This window comes from Desmodus rotundus, chromosome 12 (genome assembly GCF_022682495.2).
Source record: "Desmodus rotundus isolate HL8 chromosome 12, HLdesRot8A.1, whole genome shotgun sequence".
NCBI classification, from domain to species: domain Eukaryota; kingdom Metazoa; phylum Chordata; class Mammalia; order Chiroptera; family Phyllostomidae; genus Desmodus; species Desmodus rotundus.
Window position 1 is genome coordinate 48317035 of NC_071398.1, and position 20104 is coordinate 48337138.

A 20104-nucleotide genomic window follows, 5' to 3' on the forward strand; every position below is an offset into this window, starting at 1 on the left:
GCAGACCTCACAGCCTTCACAAAACTGAGCTGAAAGTGGATCACAGACTGCAGTGCAGAAGATAAAATGAGAACACTCCTAGAAGCTAACATAGGAGAAAATGTAGATGACCTTCGGTTCTGTGATAACTGTTCAGATATTAAAACCACACCAAAGATAGGACCCATGAAGAAAATAATTGCACACTAAAGCCTATTAAAATTAGATGCTTGTGCTCTTAAAAGACACCATCAAAAATGAGAAGACAAGCCACAGATTGGGAGACTACATTTGCAAAAATATATCTGATTCAAGGACTATCAAGGAAGAAAACAGGTTTGCAACCAAATTCATTTAAGAAAAAGTGTCCACCCCAATGCTACCATTTTCTCTGGAATTCCCCTTGAGAGAATGATTGAGGGGTTGGTTAAATTCAGGTGCCTGACAATCAAATCTGTGGACCTTGACCTGTACCCACTGAGGTAAAGGGACATGTGATACAAGAATGAGAAATTCTCCAGGGTAATAAATGGTGGGGAAATAAAAAGAAACTGGCCACTGCTGGCTCTATCTGTAGTAATGTGCGGGTCACGGTCCAGGGTGTTATACTGGGCTTTTGTTACAAGATGAGTTCTTTGTATGCTCACTCCCTCATCAACATCATTACCAGGAGAATGGGTCTCTTGTTGAAATTGGAGGTTTCCTGGGTAAAATATACATCTGCAGGGTTCGGATGAGGTTAGATATTGCTTGTTCAGTATCTCAAGCCCAGAAAAATGAGTTAATTCTTGAAGGGAACAACATTGGATACGTTTCAATTCAGCTCCTTTGATTTGGTAAGCCACAACAGTTAAGGTACCAGAAAAATTCTGTGCTTCTGAAAAAGGAACAGTTCAGCAGGCTAATGAATAAGAGCTAAGTTGTCCAGCTATAGAAACAGCAAGATGCTGGATGATTCCTCAGACTTATTTGCGATATTTGATAGCTGCAATAAATGCCATGCATTTAAAAAACTATTAGGCTGCATTCCCACCAAAAGTGCACTAGGTTTCCCTTTTCTCCACATCCTCACCAGTACTTGTTTGTTGATTTATTGATGACAGCCATTCCGACAGGTGTGAGGTGATACCTCATTGTGGTTTTAATTTGCATCTCTCATGATTAGTGACATTGAGCATCTTTTCATAAGTCTATTGGCCATCTGTATGTCCTCTTTGGAGAAATGTTTACTCAGGCCCTTTGCCCATTTTTTAATTGGATTGTTTGTCTTCCTGGTGTTGAGTTGTATAAGTGCTTTATATATTTTAGAGATTAACCCCTTATCAGATGTGTCCTTGGGGAGTATGTTCTCCCACACAGTGGCTTCCCTTTTCATTTTGTTCATGGTTCCTTTTGCCATGCAGAACCTTTTTAGTTTGGTGTAGTCGGGTTACCATGGATATTTAGCTAGAAAAGGGTAGCAAAGGGAACTAGACATTGAGCTTAATAAAAATGGAGAGCACAAGCCTGCTTGCTAGCCAGCTACAACTTGACACCCCAGGAGTTACAGCACTGTGCTCCACCAAAAGGATAAACACTTTTCCCTTCCCTCTCTCTGGTACCAGACTGCCAGGTGGGAGCAGGAGGAGGTGGGCACATGCAAAACACAAGTCAAAATGCACAGTGGGAGGTGCTTGATGAAAAAGGCCTGTGAGTCTAACCTGGGGAAAGAAGGCATTGGTTGGAAGGTGGACCCACCCAAAGCCCAAGGAAGCCTGGAAAGTTGAATGGTTCTTTTGAAAGGACATCTGGTCTTACCCAAGTCCAAGCTAATATAACCTCGGGGGACAAAGAAGCACCCCCCCCCCCCGTCTCTGTCTTGCCTTCCTGGTGATGCAATCACCTGTGCATTCATGTGCTCTCTTGCTCAGGAGCACCTGACCATGTGAGTAGAGCAGCTACTGGGGCCTGGGGCAGACCATGTGGGCTCCAAAGAAAGCAATGGAATGCAGCTGGAAACACACGCTAAGCTAGCCAGATGCTGGACTGGACTGGACTGGACTTTAACATGGTGCAGAAACTCTGGTCACTGGCTTTTGCTTTGGCTCTGCTGAGGACGTGGTTGGACGTTTTCCATGGCGGACAGAGGGAGATGAGGCATAGGAAACCCAGGGCACAGCTTCCATTTCCACACAAATAAACCATTTCCCACCCCACAATCACCAGTGCATGGGTCCTTGGAATGCTTTCTCTCTGATCCTGTGGAAGAACCTAATTCCCACCTACAACGGTCCCATTTGTTTACTTTCCCCACCCCCCTTTATTTCCCTTGCAACCACTGTGGAAAACAGTATGGAGTTTCCCCAGAAAATTAAAGATGAAACTGCCTTTTGACCCAGCAATCCCACTTCTGAGAATATATCCTAAGAATCCCAAAACACTGCTTCAGAAGAATATGTGTTCAGCCCTGGCTGGTGTGGCTCAGTGGATTGAGTGCAGGCCTGCGAACCAAAAGCTTGCTCGATTCCCAATCAGGGCACATGCCTGTGTTGCAGGAGGTGCGCAGGAAGAAACTACACATTGATGTTTCCCTCCCTCTTTCTTCCTCCCTTCCCCTCTCTAAGAATAAATAAATATTTTTTTAAAATATAAATAAATAAATAAAAGAATGTGTTCATTGCAGCATTATTTACAATAGCCCAAGATCTGGAAAAGGCCCACATGCCCATCAGTACATGAGTAGATAAAACTGCTGTGGTATATTTACACAATGACATACTATGCAGCCATAAAAAAGAAGAAAATCTTACCTTTGCAATAGCGTGGATGGACCTGGAGGTTATTCTGCTAAGTGAAATAAGCCAGTCAGAAAAAGACACATACCATATGATCTTACTTATATGTGGAAACTAACGAACAAAATAAACTGACAAACAAAATAGAAACAGAGGCACAGATACATGGAACAGATTGACAGCTGTCAGAGGGAAAGGGGGGACTGGGTGAAAGAAGGTGAAGGGATTAGCCAAAGAGCATACGTGCATGACCCACAGACACCAACAGTGTGGTGATAGCCTGAGGAAAGTTGGGGTGATGCTGGTGGAAGCAGTCAAAGAAAGGGGAAATGGGCCCTGGCTGGTGTGATTCAGTGGATTGAGCACCAGCCTGCAAACCTCAAGGCTGGTAGTTCAATTCTCAGTCAGGGCACATGTCTGGGTTGCGGGCCTGCTCCCCATTTGGGGGCATGTGAGAGGCAACCACACATTGATGTTTCTCTCCCTCTTTCTCCCTCCCTTCTCCTCTCTCTAAAAATAAATTCTTTAAAAATAAATAAATAAATAAATAAATAAAAGAAGGGAAAATGGGAAGATCTCTAATAGCGTCAACAATAAAGATTAAGTAAAAGAAATATTAAGGAAGAACTCACTCTGGGCTAGAAAAACTCAGGAGACCAAAAAATCCAATGAGAGACATATGTGCTTCCCTGAAAATCCCCTTGCACGTCAGACCTTAGTGTTTCCTGCTCTGTCCACATGCGTTCCTGTCTGCCTCAAAAGACCGAGAAGGAGAAAGTGCCTCTCCCAAACAATGCAGCAGTCTCTGGAGATAACTACAAACATGCAGCTGGGTTTGTTTTCTTTCCGGTAACTAGCAACTGGAGAAAATATTTTTCAGAAATATTCTCAGTTTCCCAAGCCTGTCCTCTCATTGCTGCTGCAGGTGAGAAGATAATTGCTGTCCCAATGGGAGGTGAGGTCACAGAATCGCAACCCATATCTCATGCCTCTCTCTCACACCACACTACAAGCTGTGGTGACCAGCACACTGACCCTCATCCTGGCAGCTGGAAGAAGTCACAGGTGTTTTTTGACTTCAGTCTGAAAAGCAAAGTATGTAAGCAAGGAGGGGTAGCAGGAGTCTGGGTAAGTGATTATATTGGAAAAAGTGACCCTTCTGGGTTTGAAACAGGCTCAGTGCTAAAGCAATAAAAGGGGGAATACAATACAATACCTGAAGCCTGAGCTGAGGTAGTGAAGAGAGATGGAGCCCTAGCCCTGCACAGTCCCCGATGCCTCCTCCCGCAGAGTACTGTAATCCTAACTGACAGAGGTGGTTGGTATTTAACACAAGTGGTAATGAAACCTGCTTAGTGCCTGAAGACTGCAGGTCTGAACTCACTCTGACATCTGTAGTTCTGATTTCTACCTTACAGGAATCACAGGCTGGATTTTCAGGGTTGCTACGCATAACATCTCACCTGGTAAGAAAGGGTAAAATCAATCTACAGACATCATCCCCCTGTGCAGAAATATCCTCAGTCCTCAACCCTTTTGGCACCAGGAACCGGTTTTGTGGAAGATAATTTTTCCACAGACCATGGAGGGTGAGGGGAGACGGATAGTTTCAGGATGATTCAAGCTCATTACATTCAAGCTCACCTCTACTATGCGGCCCAGGCCGGGACCCGTACCGGTGTGTGGTGGCCACAGGTTGGGTACCCCTGGATTGTATCTGAATGACAATTGCTGGACTGGAAATGTTTTATCTAACTGTGGGTAGAGTGCTTGTAGAGACGGTAATTGTTTCCTACTGAAACACCCATGGTGTGCTGATTCTGGCCAGGCTGTTTTCCATCAATTTAGGGAAGCAGCATTTAAGAAAAAAGCAACATTATAACAATGAGCTTCCAATATCAGTTGTAGGCACAGATATGGCTTGGATATAGTCTCTGGTTTAAAAATATTCTCATGTTGGGGGTGTTGAAAAGGGGATGATATTAAGTACAGATAGGTAGTTATACAAACAGTCATGGAAATGTAAAGTCCAGCACAGGGAATATAGTCAATAGTATAATAACTAAGCATGGTGTCAGGTGGGTACTAGATTTATCAGAATGATGATACTGTAAGGTATACAAACATCTAATCACTCTGTTGTATGCCTGAAACTAATATAATGATGTATGTCAACTGTGACTGAACAAATTTTTTAAAATAAAATAAAATGCTAATAAGAACTCTAAGATTTAAAAAATATCTCATATCAAGTGCAAGCTATACAATTTCAATTTATAAAATGCACAAGATTTCACATCTTACAGTTTCTGTATACATTTTATGTTTTAATATCTTTCACAAATCTTGCCTTGTTGGCATTTTTACTTAAGTCAGGCATTGATATCGGTAACTATATGATTGGGGTTTGGTGGTATTTACTCCCTACTCTCATAGTGTTCTGTGACTCCTGGGACAGGGGTCAGTTTGTTCCGTCATAAAAGCAAATTAATGTTTCTGTTGCCGTACCCATGTAGGGCCCATTGTGTATTGTTGAAATACAACTTGTCATGGAGCAGATCCCTATGAAATTATACTACAGTCAGTGCATACACATTGTATTAAATATGCAAATCTTTATTCACAATCTGGTACTGGTTCATACAATAAATCTTTACACATTAGTGGAAACATTAGAAATTATACAAGAAAAGATAACCAATCAAATATAATATGGTGAGATATGAAAATGACTGAACACTCGTCGGGTATTATTTAGTTAAAGAACACAGCTAACTAGCTGGTTAGAATAGTACAATGTCTCTTTGCACTGTCTTTTTACCAGGCCAGCCAGGTTCAAGACCCCACCTTGCCCTTTGCAAGGACTGAATTTAGACAGAGCATCAGCCTTTTCCCATCTAAACCCTCCTCACAATCTCAGTGAGAATAACCGTGCTGCTAATCTCACGGCATTAGGAACAATAAGCATTGTAGCACATGTCCCCCTTCACACCTGTGACTCATTCTTTAAGGAAGCTTTCAAGGTGACATATTCAACTCTAAGAACACGATTCATAAAGAAATACTTGAAGTGATTATTTCTAAGTGAGAATGAATGCACATGGAGAATCTTGATTTCCTCCCATTTCTTGCCTCGTGTTCCATGTAGGAATCTCTGGCTCTGAAGCCAGTACCAGTCCCTGAGAACCGAGAGGATGGCAACCAGCGACTGGGAGATAGGCATCATGTTTTTACTACAGACACTATTTGGAATCCTCGGGAATTTCTCTCTTCTCTACCATTATCTCTTTCTTCATCTCACAGAATACAGGCTGAGGCCTGCAGATCTGATCCACAGGCACCTGACTGTTGCCAATTCCTTAGTCATTCTGTCTAAAGCAGTTCCCGAAACAATGGCAGCTTTCGGGTTGAAGCATTTTCTCGGGGATATTGGATGCAAACTTGTTTTCTATATTTACAGCGTGAGCAGGGAAGTGTCTGTGGGCACCACCTGCCTCCTGAGCGTCCTCCAGGCCATCACCATCAGCCCCACAAACTCCAGGTGGGCACCGCTTAAAGCAAAAGCAGCCAAGCACATGGGCACCTCCGCCTTCTTCTGCTGGGCTCTGCACATGATGATAAATAGTATGGTTCCTGTGTATGTGACTGGCAAGCTGAACAACAAAAATATCACAAAGAGGAGAGACTATGGCTACTGTTCCTCTGTCCTTCATGAAAGAATCGCAAAGTCACTGTATATAGTGTATTTGGTATTGGGATTGTTCCATGATGTTTTCTGTTTGGGGCTTATGATCTGGGCGAGCGTTTCCATAGCCCTCATTCTGTACAGGCACAAGCAGCAGGTCGGATACATCCACAGCAACAGTCTCTCCCCCAGATCCTCTGAGTCCAGGGGCACCCAGAGCATCCTTGTCCTGGTGAGCACCTTTGTGTCTTTTTATTCCCTCTCCTCCACCTTTCACATTTGTTCAGCTCTTTTTAACAGACCCAGTTTGTGGCTGGTGAAGAGCACTACACTGCTTGCTGTGTGTTTCCCAGCTGTCAGCCCCTACGTTCTCATGAGCCATGACTCCAGAGGGCCCTGGCCCTGTTTTGCCTGGAGAAGGAACACAAAATCCCCTGCAATTACCAGAAAAATGTAAATTGTATATATATGTACAATGTTTAGTTGTCTGTTCATTAATCCTCTCGGAGTTTAAGCACATTTCTGAAACAGTTATAAGAGAGTAGTAAATAAGACAGAATTTCTGTTCCTAATGATCAATAAGATGAATATCAACTGTAAATAAAATATAATAAAATTACCATGTGAATTCTTATGTCATTGCAATCTTATTAACATCTGCAGCGGATAAATTCATGGTCTATGCAGTATTAAGGAGTTGCTCCTACCCAGGATGAGGAGCTCAGTTGGTTAGAGCGTCGTCCTGATATGCCAACGTTAGGGGTTCAATCCCCAGTTAGGGCATGTGCAAGATTCAGCCAGTGAATGCATAAGTAAGTGGAACAACAAATCCATGTTTCTCTCTCTCTCTGAAAATCAATCAATAAAATTTTTTTACCTAAAACAATCTGAAAATTATGGAGAAGCCACAGAATGTGTAGCTTTCAACCTGACAAAATTAATTTTCACAGGCTATTAGTGAACTATTAGTGAGTTGTAGAAAGAAATCCCCTCAAGAGGAACACCGTTTGAAGTGGCCATTTGAGAAACTGGAGAAAGAACAAAGCTCTCACAGATTAACAAATACCATGGAATTTAGGAAAAATTCTGTTTCAGAAAGCAGAGTCAGCAAAGACCAAGGATGAGTTTTGTACATCCTATATGTAGAGAGACTATAGTAATTTGAAATATGATGCTATGAAGGGACATGAGTATATTTAAAACATTTTCACGTAAAAAATAACCTGGTTGCCCAACAGTGTGACACAGGAGAGCACAAAAGTAGGCTTTCTCTGATTTTTAAGTTATGAAATGAGCACTGAGCATGAAAAAAATTCATGCTGCCTGGGATAAAATTGCATGGATTTGGGGATCTGTAGACAGCAGAGTTTGTCTATTCTGTGAAGATGCCAATTGGACATGTTGGCAAGAAACAGGTTTGAGGTGCATTCTCAGGTCTCTCAGGTGAGGAGATAAGGTTAAAGCGGGGCTCCCATTAATCTTGAAGCAGAGGAAGAATAGCCATTTGGAGGGGGAAATCATGAGGACTTGTTGGCCTGTGATTTTTCAAAGAAATAAAATAACTATTTCCTCAATTTTAGAAAGCATATTGATATAGCTCTATCTGTATTTACATCATAAAGCTGACACAGCCCCGGCTGGGTGGCTCTGTGGACTGTTTACTGCAGAATATTCTAAAGGGCTAACCTTCCACTGAATAAGACTAGGACGAAATGAAGTAGTTGAAACCTGTCACTTTGTAACGAAGGAAAGATACTGCAACTGACCTGGGACATGACATTCACCTGAAAACGGCCATTCCCTCCCCTTCTTAGCCCTTCTTTGGGATTCTTACTCAAATGAGATGAATTTGAGAAGTCCCTCCTGAGTTTCCAGAAGATGCCCTTTACATGGCATCAGCAAATACCTTCTGTGCTCCTCTCACAGTGTAGGCTGGAAGACGTTAAATGCAGTGATGACTGTCCTGCATGATCCTCTGCTAGGAGGGTGGCTCACAGATAACGGGCTCCTACACAGAAGCCACAATGTGACTTTGTCCCCTCTGTCTCTGGTGCCCTCCCAAAGGTGCCCAGAAACTCTGCTACAGCAGTGGGGATATGGGCCAGACTCACCTGTTCCTCAAAAGCCCATACAGAGCAGGTCCATCCCTATGGACCACAGCCTGGACTCAGACCTCAGAAACGTGTCCAAGAGTAAAGTGGGAAGAGGAACAGGTAAAAGGCAGCCTACGCCGGGGTTTGAGTTCAGTGTTCCCTCACCTGATTTTTGGCTCTGAGTTACCCAAACACTGATAAATGTAGATTCATGTCCACATGGTAAAAAATCAGGAGCCCAAGAACAAACAGAAAGTAGAAAATAAAGTCAGCACTATACGTTTTAAGTTCAGCTATGGTACACTAAGTCTCCTCAGAAAAGAAAAAAAAAAGTTCATCATCTTAAGCACACTGTGACCTTGGAAACCTGAGCACTGAGGGTACACGATCGTCACTAGAATTCCATGCCTGCATCACAGAGCAATGGAACAGTCTCGAAGGATCCTGGAGGCAGGAGACCAAACACAGAAAAGGAGTTTCTTTTAACCAACCTATTAACTCTTTCCTGCCCCAACACAATCCCCCCTACTTCCATCTCCCGACTCTTATCTGGGCCTCCCAACTTTCCATCTCCATTTTCTCATATCTCATCTACACATTGGACTAACAGCTTTGTTCTTCCACTTATGTTAATCCACATGCAACCCAGGTATCACTGGTGAGGAGCTCCACCCCTTTGGAATTTGTGGGATACCACCAAATCCATGGCCTGAAAAGTCTGAAGTTTTCCCAAGTCTTTTTACTCATTCCCATAATTTACACTTAGGATCTCCACTGTCCTAAGGTTAGTTTTTCTTGCAAAATCTATCCACCCACACATAGAATTCAGTGCCCCTTGTAATTGCCTCACAAAAGAGTCTAGTTTATTTTAGAGAGATGAGAAGGGAAGGAGGAAGAGTGGGAGAGAAATGTCAATGTGCAAGAGATACATTGACCAGTTGCCTCTCGCATGCCCGCAACTGGGAAACTCAGCCCGCAACCCAGGCATGTGCCCTGACTGGGAATCAACCATGTGGACATTTCTGCTCACAGGCCAGCACTCAATCCACTGAGCCACACCAGCCATGGTGAGCCTTCTTTTAACACAATCCAACCTATTAAGAGGGGGAAAAGTATGCGTGTTTGTGTGTACATATGTCTGTCTCTATGTATACACATCTGTATACATACACATACATGCGTACATATATATAATTACTTTCAGAGGTATGAAGAGTCCAAGATTTCACCCGAATTACCAGTGAATAAGTTATCCCAAAATGCTTTCATGGATGCAGTGAGAAGATCCAAGACTCCTGAGAGGAAAGGACTTTATGATTCACGGCACAGCAAGTAACATGAGCTTAATATTTACACTGGTTCTTTTTGTCCCCCAAGCCTCACACATTCCCAGCCTTTGCCCAGAAGTACTATCTTCATTGTCCTTCACAGACCACAAATCTACTCTGCATCTCAGAGAAAAACACTACACCTACCTTCCAAGACAGTGTTCTATACAGACATCCTTGGTAAAACAGAAAGAAAATTTGTAAATGAAGCTTCCCAAGACAAATGCAGAAACTTGAAAATCCCAAAGCCATCCACTCCCCATTTCTACATTGTCTTCGCTTCTGACAAATTTTCCCAAGAGCACACCACGCCATTGGGTGTTTGATTAATCACAGGCAGCTGAGGCTGAGACCGATTTCATTCACCGGTAGATGAAGATTACTGTCAGTGGGAGTCAATGCAGCAGGACCGGCTAACCTGCAGTACTGACGTTAGTAATGCACCCAAGGGTCTCAGACTCACCCAGCTGAATAAATACCGTAAGCCATCAGAATGTACCTTAGGAAGTCAGACCACCAATGCTCCAAAAAGTAAAGAAGTGTAAAAGAGTGACAGGGATTAGTTTCAAGGGTCACAATGATGTGGCTGGACTCAGTTAACTGTCGTGCTAAATATGTCAACAGTCATCAGGCATGGCTGATTGTCTTAAGAGGCAGGACAAAGGTCCAGTGGAGTGCTGAAGGGCCTCCCCAACAGTGAGACAAACAGGTTAACCTTCCTTGAGTATACTTAAAAGCAAATGGTTCTTGAATGTCGTCAAATTGTGTATCAGCTGTTTCATCTTTTTGTTCATTTTGGTCAGAATGCTAACCTATATTTATCTTCAATCTCTAAAAATACAAATTCTGATCTTAGTTCTGTGTGCATTCACCAAACCAACTCTCAAAGCCCCATCTTTGTATACTATGTAGATCCGCCCATCAACAGTCCAGTTCATGTGTCGAACAACTGATTTACTTCCATTGTTGATCATCTCTTCACACTGAGAAGCTGTTTTCACAATTTTTTTAAACACTCGCTAGAGGCTATGTTTATTGACTTTTAGGGAGAGAGGAAGCGAGACAGGGAAAAATATAGATTGATTGCCTCCCATACACACCCCGACCTGGGAATGAACCCACCACCTTTTTGCTGTACAGGGTGATGCTCCAACAAACTGAGCCACTTGGCCAGGGCTCTTCTCACATTTCTAAAAATTACAAATAAAGAAAGTGCACAAAGTTCCACTTTTGATCATAGACAACAGATGCCACTGGCCTGACACCCATCCACCACCTGCATTCACGGCTGGGGGTCAGATCTTTAACAGGTGAGAGTGAAAAAATAAAAGCACATTTTAACAAAACTTCTTCAATTTTTTATTTATTAATGTTATCACAAGAAAATCTAGTCCCCTTACCTTGTTTCATCCAGTGCCTCCTCCACCCTCCCTTATGACAGCTGTCAGTCCTTTCCATGTTTCCATGCCTCTGGTTTTGTTTCTTCATCAGTTTATGTTGTTCATTAGATTCCACATATAAATGAGACTGTATGATATTTATCTTTATCTGACTGGCTTATTCCACTTGGCATAATAATCTCCAGGTCCATCCACGCTGTCTCAAAAGGTTTACAATTCCTTTAAATTCAGTTTTGATACTCTATATTTTAGAAAAATTGCCTCTTCGTTTTTAACTCCCTAATTTATTACTATAAGATTGACATATTTGTCTCAGATGTTCTTAAATTCTCTATCTGTTTTTTTCTACTATGTATTCTAAGTACTAAATGCTTTGGCAGAATTCATGAGTCCTCAAGAACACTACAAGATTCAAAAATTAACTGGAAGCACTGACAGAAATCACTTAAGACGGTTTGGCTCACAGTTATGGTTTATTACAGTGAAAAGACACAGATTAAAATCTGCCAAGAGACACGGTGTGTGGGGCAGGTCCAGAGAGTTCCAGGCGTGGGCTTCCAGTCATCCTCTTCAGAGGGGTCATTGTGGACAGTGCTAACTTCCCCCAGCAACAGGATTCTCCGTTTTGTATTGATTCTGTAAATTTTATATCCTTGCATATTTCAAAGAAGCAACACTCCCCAACTAACAAAACAAGTCCATGACCTTCACTGCCGCCCATGCCCCTGCCCCCGCACCCCCTCCCCCCAACTCTTCCTTGGCTCCTCTAGGACCACGGAACAGCTGGTGGCTCTACCATAGATGCAGTACCCCATGTTGCAAACACAGAGTCCACTAAGAAGCCTGTCTTCCCAACAGGCCAATTAGTATTATGGCTTAATAAACAATGTTCTACCTTCCAGAATCCAAAAACTCAGTCTCTCTTTTTTTTTTTTTATAGTTTTCTATTCCTCTTTTCTGAGTTTAATTCCTATTAAAACCTCCTGCTTCCTTGGCACATGATACCACAACCAGGATATTCTGACCATTTTTACCTACAAATAGTTTGTCAGATATGCCATCACCAAAATCAACTGGTAGATAGAGAGATGTATAAGTTCAAATATAGATATAGATATATAAATTTAAGATAGAAACACACAACCTAGTCTTTCTGGCCTTGCAGTGTATGATAAACTACAGGGTCCTGCGGAAGTAAGGCCTGCTTGAGGGTGGTTGGTAGGGTAATAATATTGGTGTAATAATTTAGTTTTAATTTGAACATTTCACCTAAAATGTCATATGGTGCGCTTGAGTATTGTTATGTTAGAGAATTACATGCTCATGATTTTGTAACAGAAGACTTTGTAATAAAATAAAAAAGGGGTGTTATTTTGCCTGACCCTGTATTTTTATCTCCAGCTCTATTTAGGGCCATTTGTAGCAAAGTGATTATTTATCCTTCTCATGCTCTTGACTGATCATCACACAGGCTTTTCCATTTTACTCAACTCCACTTACACTCCTCTAAGCAGCAAATGGCAGGGACATTTTTGTAGTGAGTTTAAAGTTACATACTCTTAAACTTTCCATTATCTCCACATTATTGTATTCCCAAATTTCAATGGATTCTTGGACTCTGAATTTCTCCACTGAAACATTTGACAAGGGAATTTTCAAAAGTATTTCACAAATACCCAGCTTAGTGCCTGCTGTTCCTACTACATTATTAATTCTATGATGTTCACACCCTCTCTGTTGTTTCTGCACATTCTGGTGCTTAAATATCTAGAATTAATGATTAAATAAATTTGATAGCAGTGTAAAAAGAATAAAGAGCTCTGGCCACTGTGGCTCAATTGGCTGGAGCATGGTCCTATAACCAGAAGGTTGTGGTTTCAATTCCCAGCCGGGACACATGCACAGGTTGTGGGTTCGATCCCGAGCCCAGGTGTGTAGGGGAGGCAACTTGAACAATGTTTCTCTCTCACATCAGTGTTTCCCTCGCTCCCTTCCTCTTGCTAAAGGCAATGAAAAATGTCCTTGGATGGGAATTAAAAACAAATTTACAGCTATCTAAACAGTTTAGGGTATTTGGGCATTCCTTCTGCAGCAGACAGAGTAGAGACTGAGCCCTGTGGAGTCATAATTCAGAAGAAGGAAGGGGCTGGCTGATGGGAAAAACAAGTTAGATAGGGCATTCATGTTCAGCAGCCACTTAGTGACATCAGAAACAGCCATATAAATTGAAAAAAGGGAGGACACAGTGTAAGAAGATACATAGGCGGTTACTAGGAGAAGGATGGTGTTGGTAGCTCTGGACTCGGGGGAGGATCGGGAGGAGACTCGAGTCCTCTGAATGTGTCGGACCCTCTGCTTGTGTCTGTGCAGGATAAACACCATAGACACACTGGCCCAGAGCATGAGCCCCAAAAACACAACATCGGGAACACTTACAAGTAATACAGAAAGAAATCGTGTGATTTTGTCATGCTCTGTCCTAGCACAGTATCCCAACGTGTTTTTCTTTGTGATAGTTTTGTCATTCCATTTGGCAGTCAGGTGAACAAGATAAATGACATTGACCAGCATGTTCAGGACCCAGCACAGGAAAACTGTAGGGACAATGTACTTGGGAGCTTTCACTTTAAGGTCTGCCCACCTGGAGTTCATGGGGCTGATGGTGATGGCCTGGAAGACACTCAGGAGGCAGGTGGTGGCAAGGGACATACCCCTGCTCAGTCTGTGAACATAGAAAACAAGTTTGCATCCCAAATCACTGAGGACAGTTTTCAAATGAAAAGCTTCCATTGTCTGAGGGACTCCTTTAAATACAATAACTAAGGAGTTGGCTACAAATAGGTGCTTCAGAATGAAGTGGATGGACCTCACCCTGGATTCAATGACATAAAAGTTATAACCACATTGAAGATAGCCATTTCCCAAAATCCCAAATACAGTCTGTAATAAGAATGTAACTCCCAGCACCAACTCCCCAGTGTCCATTTCCCATGATGACACATTCATAGTCAGTGGATCCTGCATAGAAACATGAATTCAGTTTCATTTTGACAACTAAAATCCAGTATTCTTCACTTACCACAAATTTCCACTTATAAATTCTTACAAATACATACATTCCTTTCCCTAAGATACTTGCTAGTTTTGAATACTTTTTTGCTAGCTAATACCTAACTACAGTGTTGGGGTGCAGAAGACAGCAGTCTCTACAGGAGTTAACATTCTTCATAACTTCTGCTTGTTGAAAGAACTTGAAGAACCGCCAAAAGGATTAGGCGATGGTATGGTTAGCTGGGGCCTTGAAGATGATGAAGACATGATACTCAAGGTGGACAGGCAAGATTATTGGGCCACCAAGGACAAATTATGAAAACATGAGGTATATATTGAAAGTAGAAAGTGGACCTAAGTACTCAGAAGCTCCTCCAGCACTTGGACTTGTAACCAATATGAAGGGAATAAGTAAGTCCAGTGGAATATTGAGCATACACCACTGTTATCAAAATGGCACAATTCATGTAGCATTAGAGTTGTACTTCAAGAGCTAAGATGTCTGTCAACTGTAATGAAAAAGACTTAAAAAAAAAAAAAGAACTAAGACATCTAATGATGTCCAAATAAAATACGAGGAGGCTTCTATAGCTACCAGAAGGACAAACAATCAATTTTAGTGGATCAGAAACTTGTCCTAAATCAACTATCTCCTCCTCATGTCAATGTCTTGATTAAATATTACAATGCAAAATGCCCACACACTCAGTAAATGAATACCAGCCGGTAAACATGACCTGGACATTGGTAGGAATACAGTTAGAATATGTACACGCATGAGAATGTGTGGTGAGAAGTGTCAGACGGCTGTGGAAGCATGTGTTTTCTAAAAACAACAATCTCAAGAAGGAAAAAGAGAAATGACATGCTTTATCCATCCAGTGAAAGAGCTTCAGTCTAAATTGTCTAAAGTAGCAGGTACAATGAACAGTGTTGCAAATTGTTTTAGTTTTTAAAAAGGTATGTGTGCTAACTATATGTTGGGAATTGCTTTTGATACCTATATTTATAGTTTAAAAAATGTTGGGGGGAAGGTCAATGAGTTTCTGTTCAAAGTCATTCCTGTGTGTTACGTGTGGCATGGTAAATATTTGTTGACAGTCTTTGTTTGATAATCCACGCATTTAAGTTTAAGTGAAATCAAGGAAAGGAATAGGTGCATGGGTATGAGAATTTAAGATTTACATTAGTCTTAAAATGTAAATAAAATGTGAATTGTGTCCTCAGAAACGGTGCCATTTCTATTATATTCATGTGGTATATATACAGTACCTTGATGAGGCAGCATATTGGAATTACTGTGGCTTTCCATCCAGATACACGTTTTATGATTTATCCTATTTTCTGTACTTCTTGTGAATTGGAAATTGCTGGGCGTTTCAGAGAACAAATTACCCAATTGGTTTAGTTTCTTCTTTGGAGAAGAAAAATCCCAGGTATTATATTTTGACTTTCATTAGCAATTTTTATTAAATTATTCACTGTAAATTATGCAAATATACGTTCCTTTTTTTTCTTCATAACATCTTTTTCTTTATTTTTCTGTGACATTTCTCCCCCCAATGCTTTTAATACTAACTGGGATTAATTTTTTTCATTCCACTTATCTTCCAATTGGGCATATACTGGTATGTATTCTGAACTGATAGTTCACTTAGGTACATTCTGCTTTACCAAACTGTGTGAAGTTTTAGGTCACTACTTTTCATTTCAAAGCACTGGGTATGCTACTTTGTTGAAAATACTCTGTTCTTATGGAGTTCACTGGAAAAAAATAGAAAAGTAGTCAGGTAACAAGGAAAAATTTCTCAAACATTCCCAGACCCATTTTTACCAAGTTCATTCTAATTTAAAGCTTTGAGTTACCTCTTCTTGGTCAACAATATACTAAAGTCAGTAACAGATTGTCTAAACTTTTCATTTCAATAGGGCTATTCTAATTATCAAAGATGTTTAAAATGCTTTAAAATGACAAAGACAATATATAGATGCAAATTAATACATATATAATTTATTAAAATAGGTTTGAAATAAACTATTACCTTGGAGTAATAGTAAATAGTAAAATAGTAAAAGTAGGTTTACTTATCTTCTTCTTGTGCATACAGATTTATTATTCTTGTAATAATCATAACCTGCATGTCTTTTTCCATATGAACAACTCTAAACCTACTTTTGCCCACTCCTGTACATTCTCAAAAATTTTTAAAGATTTTATTTATTTATTTTTAGAAAGAGGAGAAGGGAGGAAAAAAGAAAGGGAGAGAAACATCAATGCATGCATGAGAGATACATCAACTAGTTGCCACTCACACGCCCCAAACTGGGGACCTGGCCTGAAACCCAGGCATGTGCTCTGACTGAGAATCGAACCTGAGACCTTCCAGTTCACAGGCCAGGGCTTAGTGTGGCCACTAAGCCACACTAGCCAGGGCCATTCTTCAAAACTTTTAATGGTTGAAGGAGATCAAGTTGAATTAGACTGAAGTCATATATATGAGTCTGATGATTACTGGTGATCTAAATCTGTCTTTTTGATCACTTCTTTTCCACTTTGAAGACATGTCTCTAGCCCAGGATACCGCATCTCCCTCAGCAGCATTGCCATGACTGCCTCTGGGCCACCTCGACCAAAAGGCTGGACGTGAAGATGGACCAGGAAGGACTGGGTGTTGCAGCTTTTGCATCTGCAGGGTGCTATGCATTTCAGATCTGGAAACTTCTACAACAAGTAATCACAGAAACTGAAAAGATTTCCATGCCTAGCCTTTCCTCCTACTATAAAGGAGGATTAGGACAGAAAATGAATAGGCGAGAGGCTAGTCTTATGTTGGGTATAAGCCCATGTGCTGGCAAGGCCAAGATCAGAACAGCTCACAGGCAAATCATGGCACTGAATCACCCAGGTAAAGGTGGAGGAGCTGTAAAACTGCCCTTGAAATTTGTTTAAAAGGCTAGCAGATGAGGCCATAGGGGATGATCTTATATTAATAAAGATTACAAAAAGTCTTAATACACACACTTTACTCATTTTATATATACATATATATAACTTTACAGCAACTTTATGAGGTGACTGCTGCATAATTCCCATAATTCCCCTTTTACAAATGAGGGAACCTAGGTAGAGAAAAGCTAAATGATGTTTTTTAAATATACTTATTTTATTTTATAGGGAGGGCAAGGGAAAGGGAGGGGGAGAAGGAGAGAGAGAGAGAGAAACTTCCATTTGTTGTTCCACTTATTTATATATTCAGTGGTTGCTTCTTGTATGAACCTGCAACCTTGCCTTATGGGGACGATGCACCAAGCACCTGAGCCAGGGATAAATGACGAGTTTAAAATCACCATCTAATATGAGGCAGCTTCAGTCCTTGACAACGTGCTTAACCACTGTGCTGTTAAAACCTCAGACTTAGCTATGTGTTTCTAATGCTCCACACACCTGTGCACTTGTGTTTGCACATTTTGTGAATTTTGTAAAAGAAAGATTTGCTGCCTCTTAACTTTTTAAGTTGTGGCAATTCTCCACTTATGTCTGATGCTTCTTTCATAGGCAAATATCACCTATAAATCTTCAGAGAGCCTCATTTTAGTATGGTCCTAAAACAGTACCTGAGACAAAGTTCCTTAAATGCACAGAAGGCTCAATGTGCCAATAAAAAGAGAAGACTCTTTTCTGTCCCAACCATGGAGGAGTGTATAATTGAATAATTATGTGCTAAGTAGTGGGACATGAAACACGAACAGAAGATAAAACATTGCAGAGGAGATCCTAAATTGTCATTAATTATCAAACATATGACTACTTGTTTATAAATGGAGGGCTATTAAATAAGACTATTAAAGTAATGTCAGAATTGTTAAAGACAGTAAAACATATGTCAGTTACACAAAATGGAAAGGGGGGTAGACAAGCATGTGCACTGAGTGAGTTTAAATAGTAAGAAGATGAGAACTCAGCCTGGAAATGACATTACAACTGCTTTTGAGAGCAGAGAGAGCATCACAGAATAATTTAATGCTGAAAAACACTGACATCTCTGACTTTTCCCCCTGCTACTGAAGATCCCAAAATCATTAAGTTACCCTTTGCTTGAAAGTTCCTCCCCTGACCTCTAGAGGGAAATGGTCTTCCCTGACAACAGACACCAGACGGTTGCCAACGCACAGCCACTGCTTCCATTGGATATACCACACACACAGGGCAAGTAAAAAAAGACTGATATCCACTGCTTCTCCTCATAATTAGGTTATCTAATTAGTTCCATCCTACCCATCATCATAGGCACGGATTTATTTTAGAACTAACCCTTGAAATGGTTCCTTATTTCTTGAAAGGAAAAATTACATAGTGAGCAAATTAATTCCAAATTACATCCTACCAAATTTTTATTTATTTTTTGCATGCATATGCAACTCAATGTATTCACTGTTTTACAACTTAAAATTCCGAAGACTTTAAAATGTCACATTTTCTTAGCTTGATTGTTGGTACAGGAGCTTTATGAGTTCAAATCAAGAGAGAAATATCAATGATCCTAACCAATATATGATGTTACAATGTTTAGCTATTCTTTGTAGCTGGACCTCAGAAATTAGTTTCCTATGAAGTAACAATGGAACAATACATTTCCTTAAATTGGTTGCATGAGAGACCCAAGATATCTTACGCAGAGAAGCATTACCAATATCTTTCATTTTCAACTTTAGGATAAAACTAAAGGTCTTGATGTTCTTCCCTGTTCCTTTTCTACACTCCATTATGGTGAGGACTCAGGGGACCTCCCCAGCTCTGCATCCTGCCACCAGCTCACGTCTCCCTGGATGGCTTCACTAACTTTGTTAAACTGTCCAACCAGGCAGCAGAGAAAACCACCCCCTGGTGCTATCTGTCTGTGTCTCCCACCTCCTTTTCATCCAGCTCCCTAGTGGCCCTGACTTTCCTCTGTTCCCTTTTGACTACCTTCCTGTGAAGGAATTTTAAAACAAAGATTTCGTTGCATAATCTACACATATGTCTTTGCTGCATTATTAAAAAAACAGCATCCACAATCCACACAAATTGCAATAAATTACACTAGGAGCAGTAGGATTGAAAGAGGGTGACCTGCCAGTCTCCACAAGCTCAGTTTGTGCCTCAAGAATCCTCCTCCTTCCAGCTTTGGCACCAGGCCTGTTTCTACCCTAGATGATTTGCTTCTCCAGATGTGAGCTCCTACCCATCCTGACTCTAAGTTCCCTTATAGACTCTGCCTCTCAGACTGAAGTTGAAAATACTCACCTAACTCCTTCCTGCTGTCAGGACTGTGGCCTCAGTGTGACGTTCATAGGAGCCAAACCGTGTGTGAGAAGGAGGCAGCCAGACCCTGAGATATGAGTTGTGATTCTGTGACCTCCCCTCCCCTCTGAACTGCAATTATCACTTCACTGGTAACAGCATTGGCACTAATAGGCTTGGGAGCTGAGAATATTTCTGAAAACTTTCTTCCAAGTTGCTAATTACCAAGAACAACTCCAGATTTTCTGCCAGCATCCCTTAGAGACTATTGCAGTGTTTGTGAGAGGCTCTTATTTCCATGATCCCTGGAGCAGACAGGGTCTCCCAGAAAGGACAGACAGCAGAGGGTGCTGAGGTCTGACCCCAGAGGGACGTGGGTGAGGCTGGTGTCTCCCTGGACATTTACTTCATTGGGAAGTTCTATCCAAAGTGAGTTCTTTCCCTGTCTTCATACAAATGAGGTGGACCATCACTGATGCTTTGATCAAGGAAATGGAATGAGTCAAAATATCA

The 20104-nt window shown here is 41.2% G+C and overlaps 1 protein-coding gene and 1 pseudogene across 2 annotated transcripts; one reads left to right on the forward strand and one right to left on the reverse strand.

The window, feature by feature from the left end:
• Positions 1-3795: 3795 nt before the first annotated feature.
• Positions 3796-7029, forward strand: LOC128779635 (vomeronasal type-1 receptor 4-like). 2 transcript variants are annotated; one of them, XM_053915041.1, is made up of 2 exons: positions 3796-3881; positions 5902-7029. In XM_053915041.1, exon 2 carries the CDS (start codon positions 5948-5950, stop codon positions 6893-6895), a length of 948 nt encoding a protein of 315 aa, XP_053771016.1. In that variant the 5' UTR covers positions 3796-3881; positions 5902-5947; the 3' UTR covers positions 6896-7029. The 2 variants fall into 2 exon arrangements, with proteins under 2 accessions (XP_053771016.1, XP_053771017.1); XM_053915042.1 differs by lacking the exon at positions 3796-3881 and adding an exon at positions 4177-4219.
• A 6324-nt stretch (positions 7030-13353) lies between these two features.
• On the reverse strand, positions 13354-19803 carry LOC128779636 (vomeronasal type-1 receptor 4-like; annotated as a pseudogene).
• Between the last annotated feature and the right edge of the window lie 301 nt (positions 19804-20104).

Bases quoted from the DNA above. Each gene is read 5' to 3' on its own strand.
- LOC128779635 (XM_053915041.1), top strand. From the start codon at position 5,948: ATGGCAACCAGCGACTGGGAGATAGGCATCATGTTTTTACTACAGACA.